The sequence below is a fragment of the Plectropomus leopardus genome, chromosome 10 (genome assembly GCF_008729295.1).
Source record: "Plectropomus leopardus isolate mb chromosome 10, YSFRI_Pleo_2.0, whole genome shotgun sequence".
Classification (NCBI taxonomy): Eukaryota; Metazoa; Chordata; class Actinopteri; order Perciformes; family Serranidae; genus Plectropomus; species Plectropomus leopardus.
Window position 1 is genome coordinate 15,405,481 of NC_056472.1, and position 16,997 is coordinate 15,422,477.

The 16,997-nt window shown below is 39.1% G+C and overlaps 1 protein-coding gene across 1 annotated transcript; it reads right to left on the reverse strand.

Annotated features, from left to right (window-relative positions):
• Window positions 1-509: 509 nt before the first annotated feature.
• Window positions 510-13,111, reverse strand: marchf4 (membrane associated ring-CH-type finger 4). Its single transcript, XM_042494968.1, has 5 exons — window positions 12,802-13,111; window positions 11,704-12,427; window positions 3,894-4,049; window positions 2,569-2,761; window positions 510-971 (listed from the first exon to the last, which is right to left on the reverse strand). The coding sequence occupies exons 2-5, from the start codon at window positions 12,127-12,129 to the stop codon at window positions 556-558; spliced, it is 1,191 nt and encodes a 396-aa protein (XP_042350902.1). The 5' UTR covers window positions 12,130-12,427; window positions 12,802-13,111; the 3' UTR covers window positions 510-555.
• Between the last annotated feature and the right edge of the window lie 3,886 nt (window positions 13,112-16,997).

The window sequence follows — 16,997 nt, forward strand, 5'->3', positions numbered from 1 at the left end:
ACTGCATTTAATTAAATGATGAAAATGCTTATCATTCATCCAGCTGCCGATTTTTAACATCTAAAGGTTTTCTATTGTAAAATAAATTCTGAGGGAGTTCTTTCAACTGTTATTTTTGGATCATTATGTAACACAGACACATGATCAGGTAAAAATGTAATGGTGAAGAGAATCTAAGCTCAAAAGTCCTCTTACAAAGGATTTTTCAACATCTCACAGTCCTGATTCATCAGACAGAGCTGGCTGAGGTGTCACCTGAGGTGCGGTTGAAAGCCTTCGATCAATAATAAGGAAACCTTTGATCTTAGATTCTCACTGTATATTGTTTCCAAATATTCTTTCCCCCTGATATCCAAAATAACAATTTTCCAACCAATTTTGCAAATCAAACAACTTCGACTTTTATTCAATCCATGTAAGGACATCAGAGATGCATTTTGAAACAAACAAGAACATGGTATTAATCCAATGCAGTTAAGATATGACTTTTTTTTAAACTGTCAGCTGGTTCATAAATCGTACACCTCCATGTGCGATAAGGCCTCATCTGACTCCTCAGACTGTAGTGACTCTCATGACCAGCTCTCGTGTGCTATTGTTGGGTTGGCTGCGGGCCTCCGGCTGCCTGAGGTGGCTGAGGAGGTGGAGGATGTTGTAGGGACAGTGTTGGTCTGGCACTGCGCTGTTGGGGTCCACATGTGTTCCCAGTCCTCCTGCGGCCGCCACCACAGTTGTAGAAGTTGAGCCGTCGGCTGTGGAGGCTACCACCATCAGCGAGGAGGTGGAGGTGGACACTCCCACCCCAGTCTGATAGACGGGGCTGGGCTGAGACAGAGTCCTCTCCACAGCGGTGTTCTTCAGGTCATCGCTGTCCATAGACTTATCATAGTTCAGGACTTTCCACTGCTGGTTCACGGCCTGCCAGCGGTGGAAGATACGAAACACAGAAGGTCCCTCGTGGACAATTAGTGCTGTGGAGATCAGAGGATCAATTAGACAATGTCGCTGTCTGGCAGCAGTGTTAATGACACCACAAAGTGATATATATCTCTGCAGTAGTAGATGTTAAAGCCTGCAGGAAGTATTAGCTGAGGGAGCAGCAGAACAAAACAACTCATCTTTTAAGTAGCGCACCATAACCCCGAGATAAGATCTTTATTTCTTGGAAAAATTGTAGACGTGGCACAACTTATGACACAGCAGCACTCACCACTCTTAGATTTAGGTTAGCAAATGATGCATCTGTTCTCTGGGGCTGTTCGATAACATCTTATCACAGTTTAAAATTGCTTATTGATTCATGTTCATTGAACTCAGTATCTGGAAAATTGAAATCAATCTGTAACAGGAGATGCTTGGACCCCAAGATTTATCTGCTTTTTTTTCATTTTAAAGTGATATAGAGGGACATACTTTATGAGTGGGATGTTTTGCTCATTACCTTTTATACCATTGTCACCACTACAGCCAGTATGCAGGACTATATCATCATATAGCAAACAGATTTTAATTGAAATTACCTTTTATAACTAATGGCAAAAGTATTGTTCTCTTATGTAAGAAGTAACAGCTCTGCGCTGCAGCAGTCTGCTAAAAATGGATATATAATAATTTACAGCCTCTTCTATATTTACAGTTTATTGATGAAATCCTGTCTCTCCTCTTCACTTCTGTGTCTCTCCCACTCCAACTTTGTGGATAAGTAAAAGTCTGGTCTTTGCTCTTTAATGTCTGCCAGGTGACAAGTTAATCTCTGTAAAGTGCAGAGTTAATGACTCCACAGTCAATCCTCGCCACCAAACCGGAGACAATCAATCTCCTCTTCCTCTTATCCTGCTGTCTGCTGCAGTGGCAGCTAGAGTTTTCTTAATGTGAGATGCCATCACACAGTCATCCAAAACATGCAGGCCCCCGGGCTCCAGAGAAGGACAGCCGGCTTTAAGGGGCTGCTACTAGTTTGAATTTGGACACCCACACAAATCCAGAAGATGGTTAAAAATGTGTCCATGCATCTTTTTTTCCCCGTTGTGTTATATTAATGCAGAGTTTGCCTGAATTTGGCATTGCACCTTGAAACAGATTTTCATATATGCTATGACTAACACTCAAGTTCCTGCAATAACTGAATGCTTCTTGTTCAAAAGTTGAATTTTTGTTTAATTGATTGAGTGACTGAGCTGTGACTGAGCATTTCATCTTTAATATAGTAACTGTAATATAGTGAAAACCGCAATAAATATTGACAAAAGTGGCCAAACAAATCGTGTGCAATACAAATACAAGCCAGTGTAATAAGACAAGACTCCACACATTCATATTGACATGAAATAACAGTAAATATTGGTTGTATTGATTGTCAATAGTGTTAACTTTTAATGCCATGCCCGGCGGGAATAATTATTGACTCTACTAAAAACCTTGGACATTATGTTTGTTTCGTGTGATGAATGCATAATGTACCTGATTGCACACCCTAAATATCATTTTCAGTCTTAAAAAGCACACATCAATCCCAGGAGGAATAATGAGGATCAAATTATTTTAAATCAATGTGAAATAGCAGCTCACCGATGCAGACGATATCCATGAAGCCGTACATGCCGTAGCAGATCTGGAAAAGCAGATCTTGCCGCTGCCAGCGGGCTGACGGGCTGAAGGACGACCACACCAGCCAGGAGATGCTGGCCATCAGGAACAGCGAGCCCAAAATGGCTGCTGCTATCTGCACTTTCTCGATCACTGTCAAGGAGATGGCCTGCCACTGCAGGAAGACACAGAGCACAAACCGCTCAGCTCTTTGTTCTCCACGCTCATTTCTCTGTTAACTTTAGTGAATACTTGGAAAAACACTGAGGAAAAAAGAGAATGAGTACGTTAAGAGTAACAACAAACAAAGGAAAGAAACAGTCAATGGATACAATCACTGATTAAAAAACATAAATTAAAAAAAATATATATAAATGAACCCTTTAAAACATTAAGAAACTGGTTTGACTTCTTTCAAAAACATGGCTAGAAAGCAAGGAGCAACTTAATAAGACCAAAATTAAAGGGAAAAAAATCAAGAGGAAGGAAGGAAAGAAAAAAACCCCAGTATACATATTTTTCTGTGAAATTATTTTAAATATGTAGTCATCATAATGATATATGTAGTTTTGTGGACATTTCTCACTGGAATTCTTTAATTTTCCTCTTTTTTAAACTAATTTTCATGTCATTTTTTGTATGATTTTGCATATATGCAAATGCAAAAAATGTGAGTTATTGAGTTATTTGTAACTGTAATTTTTTTAGCATTTGCACATAAAGATTAAAGCTATATATGAAGCACAAAATCACAAAGCGGTATTTCACACATCAGTGCTGCCTGGAAGAACCTCCAAAAAAAAATCTATGTCCAATCACTCTCCACTAAAACTGAGAGAAAAGTTGCTTCTGCAATCTTTCTGTTCTAGAGATCAGAGGGAAAGCCTTGTTTAATTCAAAAGCTTTCATTTTCAGAGCTCGGTTGATGATCAGAGCAAAACTAGAGCTGCAGTCAAGACAGTGTGATTCCTGAAAATGGTGTTTTGTCCCGAATAAATTTTGATTTGAAAACCAAAAATGCATCCAAATGAGTCCCAGTGGAGAGGGGCCTGAGGCGATCCATCCCTTCGCTCATAAACCCCAGCAATTCTCCTGATGGCAAAACAGACATTTTTGTACTTTACGATGAGTTTCTCATCGTAATGTTAACTCGCCACAAACTTGGATTTCCAAGAACCTACAATAACTTGCTCATGATCACCACTCTGTAAATATTTTCACACACAGTAATAAAATCTTGGCTTCTCATCCAGCACTTTTCCTTTTAAATGACTACGGTCCGGGTGCCCTTTACACCCACAGCTCACCTGTAATGGATTCTTGGTGCTGATGGCAATGACCTGATATTTGTAGTAGCAGAGTTCACAGGCCCAGGAACCTCTCTCGCTGATCCATTTGATGAGGCAGGGATGGTGGGTGCAGCGTACTGACCCGCTGCACCGACACGGGCTCAGGAGCTCCCCCTGTGGAAGACAGTTAATCAATACCAGCAACCAAGGGCAAGGTCTTTTCATTATTTTAATCCTTTAAATGCATACATATATGTTCCATATTTTTACTTTCACTGAATACCGTGCTTGGACAGTCATACATTCTTTTTTTTTGTTTTCAGCAGAAGTATACAGATTACAATGAAATGCATCGACCAAAACAAGAAGAAAATTGCTACAATTTTATGCCTCATAATACTGGACTCAAGTTGTGATTTGTAATTATCACCCTAAAGCAATCATCAACCAGCTGATAATCCTTTGTTTTCTCATCACATTTACTCCCTGCAGCTAACCCTTTAGACTACAGGTTACACCATCCATACATTTATATTTCTTTGCACTTCTTTGTGCTGGCTTATTGATTTTCTGGGAGCTTTGTATCCACAGTAAGGCAAGTGCACACACACACACACACACACACACACACACACAGAGGCACGCTTACAGAGTGCACGCAGCACTACACATTATAGCACTGTCATATTATAGCAGAACACCAGTTCAGGTGTGAAATGAAAGCTTTGCCTCACACCAAGTTGACAGGCAAAATGCTTGATTACTAATACAGTTGAAACGTGGAGGATTAGTCACTGAGGCTTTTATCAAAGAGCAAACCCCAACAACGCTGCAAAATACAGCGCTAAATGTACACCTTTACTGCAGCTGTCACATATACGTAAATATTCTTTTGTAGTTGTAAATATGGTAACTTCAGACCAAATATAGAAAAACATTTAATTTTCTCCTTTTCTCTTCCTTCCTCCAGATTCTGTTCTCAGTGCCTCTCTCCGCCTGCACCTGATCTTTATTAAAGGTAAAATGTGTCTGGCTGCTCTGTCTTTGTATTCACAAGGACATTTTGAACAGCATCCAATATTTGGTACAGTCATTGTGCAAGACACGGTTACTTGTCATACTGGTCATCTTGAGATAACATTTCTGCGCAGTCAGTCAGGATGTTAGTATAACTGACTTACTTACTACTTACTCAGGTAGGTTTGGTTTGCAGTATAAAGGACAAGGCATCCACTGACAAAACATACAGAATAAAACATGACAAGAGGATAAAAGATCCCAGTATCCCAGTGCTACTCAAAATGGTAAATATGTAATAAATACCCCCCCAATAACAGTACTAAACTACAAAACCAAACCCTAAAATAAAAACAATGAAAAAATTATGAATAAATAAGGTATAAATATAGGGTCTAAAATGTCCCCTACATTGGACTAGTGATAGCAACGTATAATTGATTTAACTGAAAGCAACATTAACTAGTTAGGTTAACCTCTCGGCTGCAGGAGTCTACATCTTCAAGCGGTAAGTAGCTGAAAGTAGGAATGGGAATCAAGAAATAGTTCCAGCTGAGAACCGCTCCAAATTGTCTGGACCGTCAGAAACCTCTGAGTTTATCGATTGCTTTTGTTGATGCCGGCATGTTTTGTTTTTTGGTTTTTTTTTGCTTTTTTTTTTGACAGTTGTACGTTGCAAAATAATGATATCAAACTAATGCGTCAATGCTGCTGGAAACTACAACAAGAAGGAGTCATGGCAGACAGAGAGAAACGGTCCAAAGTGAAAATGAAAACAGTGCTGCTTGCATTTTCTCTACATGATCATTTTAAGAGCGAAAACTACAGCAATATGATGAAACATCTTTCTACCAACGTGGGCTTAAATTGCAGAAACACCATTTGTGCATTTTAATACAAATACTACTATACTGTATAGTATGACAAAAAACAACAAACAACATCCGGTATGCCAAAGATACCAGGATGTTCTAACTACATCTGGTCGGATTTTGCAGAATGCATGCCAGCATGCTTCTCTGGCTATTCTGACCCACAATCCTCTGTGCAGCGGCAGATACATCACACATCCACAGCTGGTTGATAGCTGACAGAAGTGACAAATGACAGCACATTGTCAAGTGACCGATGACCACTCGAATGGTAATAATAGGAATATTAATGTTTAAGTGAACAAAACAATGTAGAAATTGCCACAACAACAACAAAAAAAGAAAATAACAGTGGTAGAGAAAGGCATGGGAGACTTGTGAACGCTCTTTCCTTTTGCAAAGCATTACTGAAAAGGAGAATGTCATTGCTGTCAGGTGTAAAAGGTGAGATTTAGCCTTATCTTTAACTTGGCCAACATGTGCTTTGAGCTGATCCGGTGGTGTCTGACTGGTCAGAAAAATCAAAGAATAAGACTCTGAAACCAATCAGCTAACACGATAACAAGAAAATCACAAAATGTAGCATCATACGGTTTTCACTACACAGCAGTATGTGCTCAGCCATATTCATAACCAGCCATTATTCTTAAACCGTATTCAGCCTGAGGAGAATTTTAGACATTTAGAATCTCTCACCCCAAACTCCCAAAACTCATTAAAATAGATTACCAGTCATGTCATATTAGATATAGATAATGACCCAAAAGATGTAGGCTTGCCACCCTTCTAAGGTCCTGACCTGCAGTTAAAGAAACTTGAATCTATAAAATTCAAAGCATGACCTTCTTGTATAGATGTTTTAATCTTAATGGGATTGAACAAAAAGTCTGTAGTGAATGAAAAAATGAATTAGCCAACCCCCTCTGCAGCAAGAACGCTCTCCTCCTCCCTAAGACAAGGCATTCAATTTCTGAGCCAAGGTATTGTTAATTCAATATTAAATATCCCCTGTCCCTGTCTACCGCGAACATGGCACAGAAATTGTGGGAAGAAATGCAAAACGCAGTGAGTTTCCAGATTATTTCTCCACGGCATCGTTGTGCTGACATCTCTGACAGACGGAGCAGCACCCTGGTCGAGGAGAAGGGAGGGAAAAAGCAGGGAGTTAGAGGAGAAAAGGCCCATCTACAGATGGCCAGGGTGGGAGTGTATTGGCAGGAGCACCAGAACACTTCTGCCGTGTCCAGTGGGACTCAGACCGCTCACTGTGACTGGCCTGATTGCAGCCAAGAGCTGAAACCTAGATCACTCCAGTACAACTGAGGCTGGAGAGAGAGCAAGAGAGACTGATAACAAATGTGGCATTACGGCCCACGCATACAGAAAGTGATAACTAAATGTCCTTTTGTTGATCAAACAGCAATGATCATTCAAAAAAAAGAAAAAACAAAAAACAAAACCACACGAGAACAATGTAATAAGAAGATTTTAAGACTGATAGTGTTGGCTGTGTTATTTCATTACTCTGTGCTGCATTATCCTAAAAACACCTCAGTGCACCTAATTTTCTCTTTATAAAATTGGATCCACTCCAAATGTATATAATGACATGAAACTAAATTAGAGATGGCTATTCACATTTCTTAAGGGTCTGGAATCAATGCAGGTGAACTCCATTAACTCTAGGCGAAGGGAAATTGTGGTATAATAAACTAGCTCCCACAGAAACCGAATAAAAGTGATTTTTTTTTTACAATAGCCAATGACATTCAGGCCAAAAGCATTTCTTTAGTCCCTGCAATAATGGAGTCATTTGAAAACAGCTTCATATGCGCATTTTAACCATGTCCAACAAGTTAGAGGGAAAAGCTAAAAAAAAATGAATTAAAGGTCATGTGATTTCACATTTCTTTACCTGAAATGACTGCCCATAAAATATAAGCTAAAGGACGTTCCACTCGTTGTTTATTTTACAGGAACCATTAAGCCTACAGTAACAGTTAATGGCCCTTTAGAAATGACTGAATAAAAGAGCAACCAAGGTGTATCATTTAAGTTCATGAGTCTACAGCTCCTGTCATGTGCTTGTGTAACTTGTTTCTGTCCTATTCCCAACAAATGGCAGAGGAGCCGTCCTATGTACATATGATGGAGCACAGAAAGCATAATGCCTCTGCACTGTGGGGCCATATAGAAAGAATGATGCTAACTTTCCCCCTCGAGGCTTCTCATTGTGTCTCAGACAAACACACTGTGTGAGTGCATTATCTGTGTTATGATTTAGGAGGGAAAGATGACATTTTTTCTAAGCAGCAGGGACTCACGTATTCTCAACATGCAGCTCAAGTAAGGACAGGGCAGCAGAAGCCCCAAAGGGCAATTCGATGTAATAGTGCATGACTATTCAGGGGAAGGATCCCTCATACACAACATGACTTTTCTTTATTTCTTTAAATTACTTTTATATCACTTCTTTATATATCTTTGTTATAAGATTGTGCACTACACGACTGTTTCCTGAAAATCTCTATGATCTAAAACCTAGCACAGAAATTGCTTATTCTTTGAGGGACGAAGTCAAGATCAAGTGTGAAAGCATGAGCCTGAATAAAGCAAATGCTCCATGCAAGCAAGTCACAGCCCCCTGTAAAGCTTCTCACTGACCTTTAGCGAAATAGAACCGACAATGCACTGAAATATGTCTCAAGTTAGCCGTGTATAAAAAAAATACATGAATAACCTGAAGTACATTGGCTCAGCTGTTCATTATTCTGTGCATTTTGTGTCTGGGAATTAATAATTTAACTCCAACAAAAGCAGTCTGGCTTATAGAACTGGTCAAGATTTCTATATCTTAATACAAAACTCTCAAGTCCTTTTATACACTGCAAGAGTTATTGGTCTAAGTTATCATTCCTCCGTCCTGAAGATATCCCTTTATTGTGTGAGCCTAATGGAAGCAATGGGGGACAAAATCCAGTCTTTGTTCTGTGCTATCATCAAGTAGTTATTACCAAAATTATGAACTTACTGTCCCATAAAGAACAGCTACAATGTAGAACCTTACGTGAAGTATAATTTATACAAAAAACAAAGATCCCAAAGTGCACAGTTACACATCAGAGGAGAACAGACTTATGTTGATACCTGACACAGTAGAAATTGAAAATGAGCTTCATTCTACTGTTTTACTGTCCTGCACGCAAAGATATAACGGATGTACTTTTGAGTAAAATGGCCTCCATTTATGTTCATTTCTTTTAGTTGGATGATTTTGAAAAATTTGAGCTATGTTTTCGAAAGGGAACCTTTTACGGAGCATAATTTGTTTGTTGGGCCTGGGATAGAAGGCAGAGTATTACGTTTGGTGACTGAGCAGTAAGATTACATGTATTCTGGATTGATTGTTGCAACAACACTGTAATAGTGTCCTGTAAACCAATGAGGGTTGGACACATGTTTGTGTGCATGACACAGAATAAAGTGATCAATCAATCATATCATATCAAAATGATAGTCTGTTGGCATTGCATTGCCTATTTGATTCCTTACTGACTTGTCAAGAAGGGGGAGTAACACAAAGTGGGAATTTTGTACTAAAAGACATTGGACGTAATCCACTAAGATTTGGCTTACAGACTTCTGAAGGAATAGCTTCATAGCCAGTATGGAGAGGAAGAATGATTAAAGTGATCAATGCCTTTCTATGGGTGCTCAAGTACCGCATTAAGTATTGTTTTAAGTACTGCGTTAAGACAAATTTGGAAAGAAAGATGGGAACTATCTTTAAAAATAGCAGGACTTTGGTTGTGAATCACAAAGGGCACCTCAAAGAAAATGGCACCAAAAAACACAGGCAGAATTTCGATTACACAGACTTATTACACCGTTTGGTGTCATATTAAATCAGAGTACAATCATTTTTCATTGGTTGCCTCTGTCAGACACTCAAGGCCCTTTTCTAGTGGGATGCTTGAGGAAAGAAATGTCTCTCGCTCCCTTCTTTACTCTGTCTTGAGTATCTCAGCCTTGGGGATGGAAGTGTTTTGGAGGTGGATTGTCAGATCAGATACTGGCTGCCTTGGTCTATGTGACATCCTGGAGGCTAAGGGAGAACAGAGGATAACTAATGTCCCCACTGCCTGTATCACACAGTGACACACAGACAGTCCACTCATCTCTCTTTTCAAATGGAGCATCATTCTCCTTGTACCCATTTACACCTCAGCAGATCCATATCTGGACTTCGCCCAAACCAACAGCAGAGACGACAGAAAAAGGAACGCCGGTGATGGATAACAACTTGCATAATGATAAGACGGCATGAAATCAAGTGCTATTGACTAGCTGCAATGTCTCAAGGAAGCATCGATAAGATGAGTTGGAGGAGGCCATGGGAAACACTGCGAATTTCGAAGCCGGTACTTTGTATGCACTGCAGAGTGTGCTGACTATCTGGAGTTTTTGAAAAAACAAGGGTGAGGCCTTGTCTTCCAATCTCACAACTGGACCCCGTGTCAGTGATAATTACAAAGTCTGTGCTCAGAGGTACAATGATGCACAGAATTGCTGTTGGAGTAATTAGTTGATGAAACATAGAGAGATTACAGACCATACACAGTGCAATGACCATGAAATGATACAGTAAATCTGCTGCTCGGTTAACGCCAAAGCAGCCATGAGTACAGACCGCCGGATAAAAAGTTATGTTTTACACCTTGCTTCTCACTTTTGCTAACCTCCCTACCTCTGTTACCAATTGGTGAGGTGTGACATATTTGTCAGTGTGGTCTCAAATGCTCTGTCGAACACTGTAACTAATGCGTCTGCAAATTGCTAAGTGCTTGCTTCTCTGATATAATTTAATATTATTTATTGCTGCACATCTTTGCCATCTTCCTTCAGATTTTACCTCTGCTGATTGATGTAGTGTGACATTATCATCAACATGGCCCCAAAGACAGAGGGACGCAGTGTGAAGGCTCTTCCCTCCTGTTCTGTGCACATTATGATTTTTTTTTTTTTTTGCTGTTTCCAGGTGGTGCGTGTGAGCAGCAGAGTGAGAGGTTTTTATTTGATTTTTTCACGCATGTAATGCTTCGATATGAATTCACAGTGTTTGGCTGTAATGAGTTGTTACTGCATCTCTGTGTATCCTCCACACTTGTCAACCATGGGGACAAGGTCTTTCATTATCCTCCCACTGTTAGCTATAGCTGTCTTTTCAAGCCATGCAAAGGGATGAGTGCAGGATGCAGTGGGATCCCTGCTCAGAGGGCTCTCAAGCTGTGCGAATGCCCTAATAAGACACTGGGAGTGGGTTTTCTCACAGGAAAAGAAGTCTGACCAGTGCATTGTCATGTGATACAGGGATGCATGATACTGGATTTTTTGCCGTTGTCCAATATAGCGAAATATATCAGAATACAGACATATCCACTTTCTTCCCAACTAATTTTACTGATCATCAAGTCTCTTCTGTAGAAGAGTTAACGTCGTATTATGCATATTTGTGATGGCCCACCAGCAGATGGAGACATATAATACAATGATTTTTTAATATATATATATATATGTAATGTAATTTGTGATATTGACAGAAATCAGCATGTTGGACAATTCTGATATTTCATCTTAAAGCCAATGTCTCCTGATACCAATGACGTGCCAATATTGTCCTGCACGCCTAATGTGATACAAACTCTATATGTAACAGTGGCTCTGCCAGGAAGGGATGATTTTTTTTAATCTAAATGGTCAACATTTCCATCAACTGCTTTAGTCTTTAGTTAACATAGAACAAGTAACATAAACACAAAACCATCAGATTCGACTAAAATTTCAGAGAATGTATGCTTATGTTATAACTCATAGATCAAAGAGACATACGTCCTTTTTTTTTTTAAACATTTCTGTAAACAGGTTTTTCCTCGACTTACATGCTCTGGTCCCTGGAAGCAGATCCGGCACACCGGAGTCCTGAAGCCACTTTCCGTGTAGCTGGTGAGGGAGAACCTCTCCTCGAGTTTGCCCTTTGAGCAGTCATCAGAGGAGCTGCTGCAGCCGCGCAGGGCCGCCGACAGCTCTGCAGCATCAACCCAGCCCGCTCGCTCTCCGCCCGGTGGCCCGGTGGCTCCCGCTGCAGGTGGGGCAACCCGTTCCCCGGCGTGCTGGTGGCTCCGCGTTAACGTGTTGTTGTTGTCGGGGACGGGGACGCCTGTTTCATGGCTTTCCGCTCCTTGGACGCTCATGGGGGTCAGCGGAGGCAGCGGTGTCGGCGGTGCCGGTGGCCCGAGAAGGAGCACCCTCAGGTCACCGAGCAGGACGCAACAGCGGCTCTTCAGCATGCCCTGGCTGCGCAGCATCAGGCTGTATCCGGCCACAAACTCACAGCACCATGCAAAGGTGCTGGAAGAAAACAGCACGTACTGTATGTGTCCCCGTCATGAGCAAACACTTCTTCATATGCCGTGGGATGGGATAGTGGGGGTGCGTTTTCCAGCTTTTGTTGTGGGGTTCAAAGCAGCCTTTTAGTTTTCTATGTTGATATTTCTAATTGAAAGTCCTTTATTGTGTTCCCACGAGAATGTAAATCCAAAAGGCAAACAAATCCCATCGATGCAAACAAGTGTCTGAAGCCATTAAGTTCAATAAATGGAACCGCTAAAAGAGGAAAATCAAATGTTAGATTGATAGGAATATGAATTCAAGTAATAAGGCTACGGTTCGTTCACTCAGTGTCCACTGTCATTTCATGGCCTTAATGGTCTGCCTGCTCTCTACAACATAAACTATCTAGACAGGCTTCTCCCTCCAGATTCACGACGAGTGCAGAAACCACGAATCAAATCTGCCTTTGGTACAATGGACTGATACAGACTAACAAAATGTCAGCGCTCATTCTTGAAATTCAAATACTCCAACAACACCGAAAGACACATTTTAAAATCAGCAGAGCTCAGATTACTGTCGACGTCTTTCAAAGCAAATCAAGTCAATCGATGGCGTGCCATGTTGGGAAGCGAAATCTGTCTTACCTGGCGAGCTACCCCGATTTCCATACGACTCACAGTTTCGGGATTTTTTTTTTTCATAGAGCTCCTGCCAGACTGCAGGTCGCTGACAAGTCTGCGTGAAGCTTACATCCTCAATTATCGAATTTCCATGTTCGAGGAACAAGGCGATGGGTTTAAATCCCTCCGTTAAAATCCAACACGATTTTCGGACTGTCCTGCTCTGGGTGAAAGCATCCGTATCCCCGGATTCTCCTGTGATCATTGGCTGCTGAATTTGTGCTGCAGCTTCAGCACCATGATTCCTGGGACAGCTCCCAGACGCCACACGTCACCACCGCACAGTGATGCAAGCAGCCAACTCATTACTAGAACTGAGACACATACAAAGGAAACTGGTTAATTACTACTTTAAGCCAAGACATCCGTCACTGTATAAGGAGACATTAAGCTAAAGGTGACATTAATGTTTTTTCTTCCAAAGGAGCGGGTGTTAACTACCTTTCAGCGTGCAAACAAAGAGTAGGGAATTCAGTTGTACCCCTTAATTATCAATAATTAAACAATTCAATTATCAGGCAACACATGGCAAACACAAATTATTCATAACAATTCTGCTAATAGTGTCATTTTGCTCAACACAAATATCAATTAGGCTGAAAGTGGCTTAAACCTAAAACGATCACGTCTAAGGAGCAAAGTGAGGAAATGCAGGGTAGACTTCAGTTAACGACCTAATTTACCACATTTTTGTCAATATCAAAACACCATAAAATTACAACTCAGATTAAACCAAGTGATGGAAAACATACTGAAATTCTTCAGTAAATGTAGCAGGGCGGCAACGATTATTTTCACTGATTTATTTGATCAAATTTCCTGATTAACCATTACGAAAACATACAATAATATCCATCACATTTCCCAAAGTATGACTTTGGGCTTACCAACAGTACAAAATCCAAAGATATTCAATATGCTAACATAAAAGACCAGAAAAAAAGAAAATAGTCAGCTGAAACCAAATATTTTTTTTGTCAGGTCTGCGTTTTAAAAAAAGACAAAAGAATTGTCTGTTGACTTCAGTTAGTTTATTCGTTTATTTCAGATAATATGATATGTAAATTAGGGTTTTTGAACCATCAGTTTGTCATATGTATATTTTAAATAAATAACTAAATATTTTTTAAAAAGATAAACATATAATTTATGTTGAAAATAGTGGTAGATAAATTTTCTGTTGTAGATTTATTATTTCACCACTATAAGAAGCATCACAACAGTGTAAAAATACTGATACAAGTTTAAGCTTTTCATTCAAAATGTTACTTCAATAAAAGTACAGAAGTATTTTTAAAATGTACTTCAAAGTACCAAAAGTAGGTACTGAAAATGCAAAGTGACCGCTTTTAGAGTAACATATCATTATATAGAGTATATAATTTCATTATATTATTGTTAACATGAGTGGACTTTTAATGTTGTAGCTTGTTAAAATAATGCTAACTTTGACTACTTTATATATTGTTGAGTGTACAATTGACAATGTATTAACTTATATAAGCTGACACCATGCTGAGAAAAGCAAACAGATGTCAAATACATATTAAGAAGTGCGAAATTTCCCTCTGAAACATGGCGTAGGTATAAAACACTCAAGTTAAGCACAATGACCTCAAAACTGTACACAAGTAAAAAACTTGAGTGAATGTGCTTGAATAATTTTCCGTGATGACACGTGAGGCTCACTTTGGAGACATTTGAAAAAAATAGCACTTTAGGTTTGCTGGATGGAAAAGACATTAACAAGGGAGAGCAATTGACCAGCTAGTCGGGGCAGCAGTCTGATGTCTTGACTGAATAATGAAATGAACACACCTGTGGCTTTTTTTGAGTTTGAATTTATGTAAGACTGCAGTCAGGCTAGTGGCCATGGGGTGAGCACGTAATGGATTGCCGACAGTGAACTGACACATTGAACTTAGTAGCTCTTACTCCTGCTGGTTTTCTATTCTGGCAGGTAATTGCCAAGTAAGTGCCTGCTTAAATAGCAATTGGAGAGGCTAACAGAAGTGATAGAAAAGTATTCAGCTCCTTTACTTAACTAAAAGTAGCAATACCATGGTGTAAAATGACTCCATCTTATAAAGTACATAAGGATTATTAGAAAAATGTACTTACAGTTTTCAAGTTTTATGTGACAAATTCGTAGTATGGGTCCCCAACATTAGGAAACTGCTAGATGCTAACTTGCATATGTTGGGCATTTTACATAATTTACCTAGTTTGTATAAATGTGCATAATCATATTTACTGACAGTATTTCAGCCACTGCTTGGCCAATTTGGACATTATGTGCTTGGTTTTAGGGTGTCTCTGAGGATGATGATGAATCCTGATCAGTTGTTATAACATATGTAACTAGTGTACATATATGATCATTTTGGATATAATTTTGTTTAAAAAAACAACAACTGTTTAGAGGACTTGTGTGTCCCGCCTGTTAAACATGACTTTATTATACTACCTTCGCCATGCTACCTGCCTCAACTCAGTGTGATGGTCTGTGAATTCAAATGTTAACTTCAAGCATTGCTTTATTCATGTGTTAATAAATATAGTACTATTTATAACTAATTTAAAGTTATGTAAGTTATTTCAAATACATTAAATATTAAGTTACCTGTTTTAATCCAGTCAGTTCAAAAATTTCTAAATTGAATAACAATATATTCTAAATCAGCCCAAATGCAGTTAATATATGCAGATATCTGGTTTAAAACATAAATTCGGAATTTTGAAAATATCAGAAATGGATTCAGCATCCTCAAAAGTCCCCAGAATCACCCAAATAATGTCCAAAATGGCCAAGCAGTGGCTGAAATACTGTCAGTATTTCAGTATTTATGCATATTAGGCATATTATGCAAATTGCCCAACATATGCAAGTTAGCAACCAGCAGTTTTACTAATGCTGGGGACCCATACTATGCTTTAATAATGTAAACTTTGGGGTACTCAAAATTTGGGGGTTCACAATGGGGCTCTATAGGCTGGCATATCTATCAAAATGGCCTACCACCTCTCTAAAAAGAGTTAAATTATGAGTTGGGCATTTTGTAAGGGAATAATATCCATCAGAATGGCCTACCACATACAGACCTACTTACATCAACTGTTTGAAATATACTGTCTTTGGATAAGCACCCCATTACAAACCAATCTTAGAAAATCAGAACTATCCCTTTAACAACCTGATTTACTGTTAGCTGAGTTAATGTAGCCCATCACATTATTTTGGTTGATTTTGATGTTTATGTTGTGCATATTGTTTTTCATCCAAAATCTAACTTGTACAGCTGGTAGACAAATGTAATGGAGTAAAAGCACAGCATTGTCTAATGAAATGTAGCGGGATAGCTGTATAAAGTAGCTAATGGCTAGCACAACATGGTCATACATGGAAAGTACAACTGAGTTACTTTACTTATTAACTTAAGTAACTTAAGCTAACTAAGTTACCTGAGAAGGTACCTTTGGGTTAAATTTACTTTAATGTTGCATTGAACCACTAACAGTGTTTCTTGTCTTTAGTTAAATATTCAGTTTTCAGCTGCCTAAATTACTTATCTTCTTTGGATTACATCAATGTCTACTTCAGCTGACATCAATCTGAAAATAGCATTTTACTAGTAGCTGGTTGATAAAAAGTCAGGAAAAAATGGCTTCCTCAGACTGAAGTCAATATTTAGTGTGAAACATGGAAATGTAAAACCATGACAAAAGGTAGCTCAAACAATCAATATTTAGCTTTGGACACGACAACTCAGCATGGTGTACATACACCAGAAGATTAGCATTGTAAATCTCATACTGTCTGCCCAAGAAAGTTCAAAACAAGCTAAGTGGAATCGCAGGTCACACTAAATACTTGAAATATTTGCGTTTTTAATAATGTATACATATTTCCTGAATGTTCTGATTGTATTTTGTAAAGAGGCGACTGAGAAATAGATATGTATGGTCATTAAAATCTTGCTAAAAGGACAAAGTTTAAGGTGGTGTAGCACTTTTGCACAGTACAGTTACATTAGTAGGCCTAGATAACGTTGGGTTATATATTTACTGCATTTCACCAAAATTAGTTCCTTGTCTTGAAGAGTAAAATATTAAATTTTCAGATACAGTTAGGAGCTATCTGGCAAAGTCAGCTATCTTCC

What these genes read in the sequence shown, in the direction of transcription:
- marchf4 (XM_042494968.1), bottom strand. Translation starts at nt 12,129, where the DNA reads ATGCTGCGCAGCCAGGGCATGCTGAAGAGCCGCTGTTGCGTCCTGCTC. An exon ending in GCTTCCAGGGACCAGAGCAT is followed by an intron (nt 4,050 to 11,703) that starts GTAAGTCGAGGA and finishes TGTCTTCCACAG; the next exon opens with GGGGAGCTCCTGAGCCCGTG. An exon ending in GCACCAAGAATCCATTACAG is followed by an intron (nt 2,762 to 3,893) that starts GTGAGCTGTGGG and finishes GTCTTCCTGCAG; the next exon opens with TGGCAGGCCATCTCCTTGAC.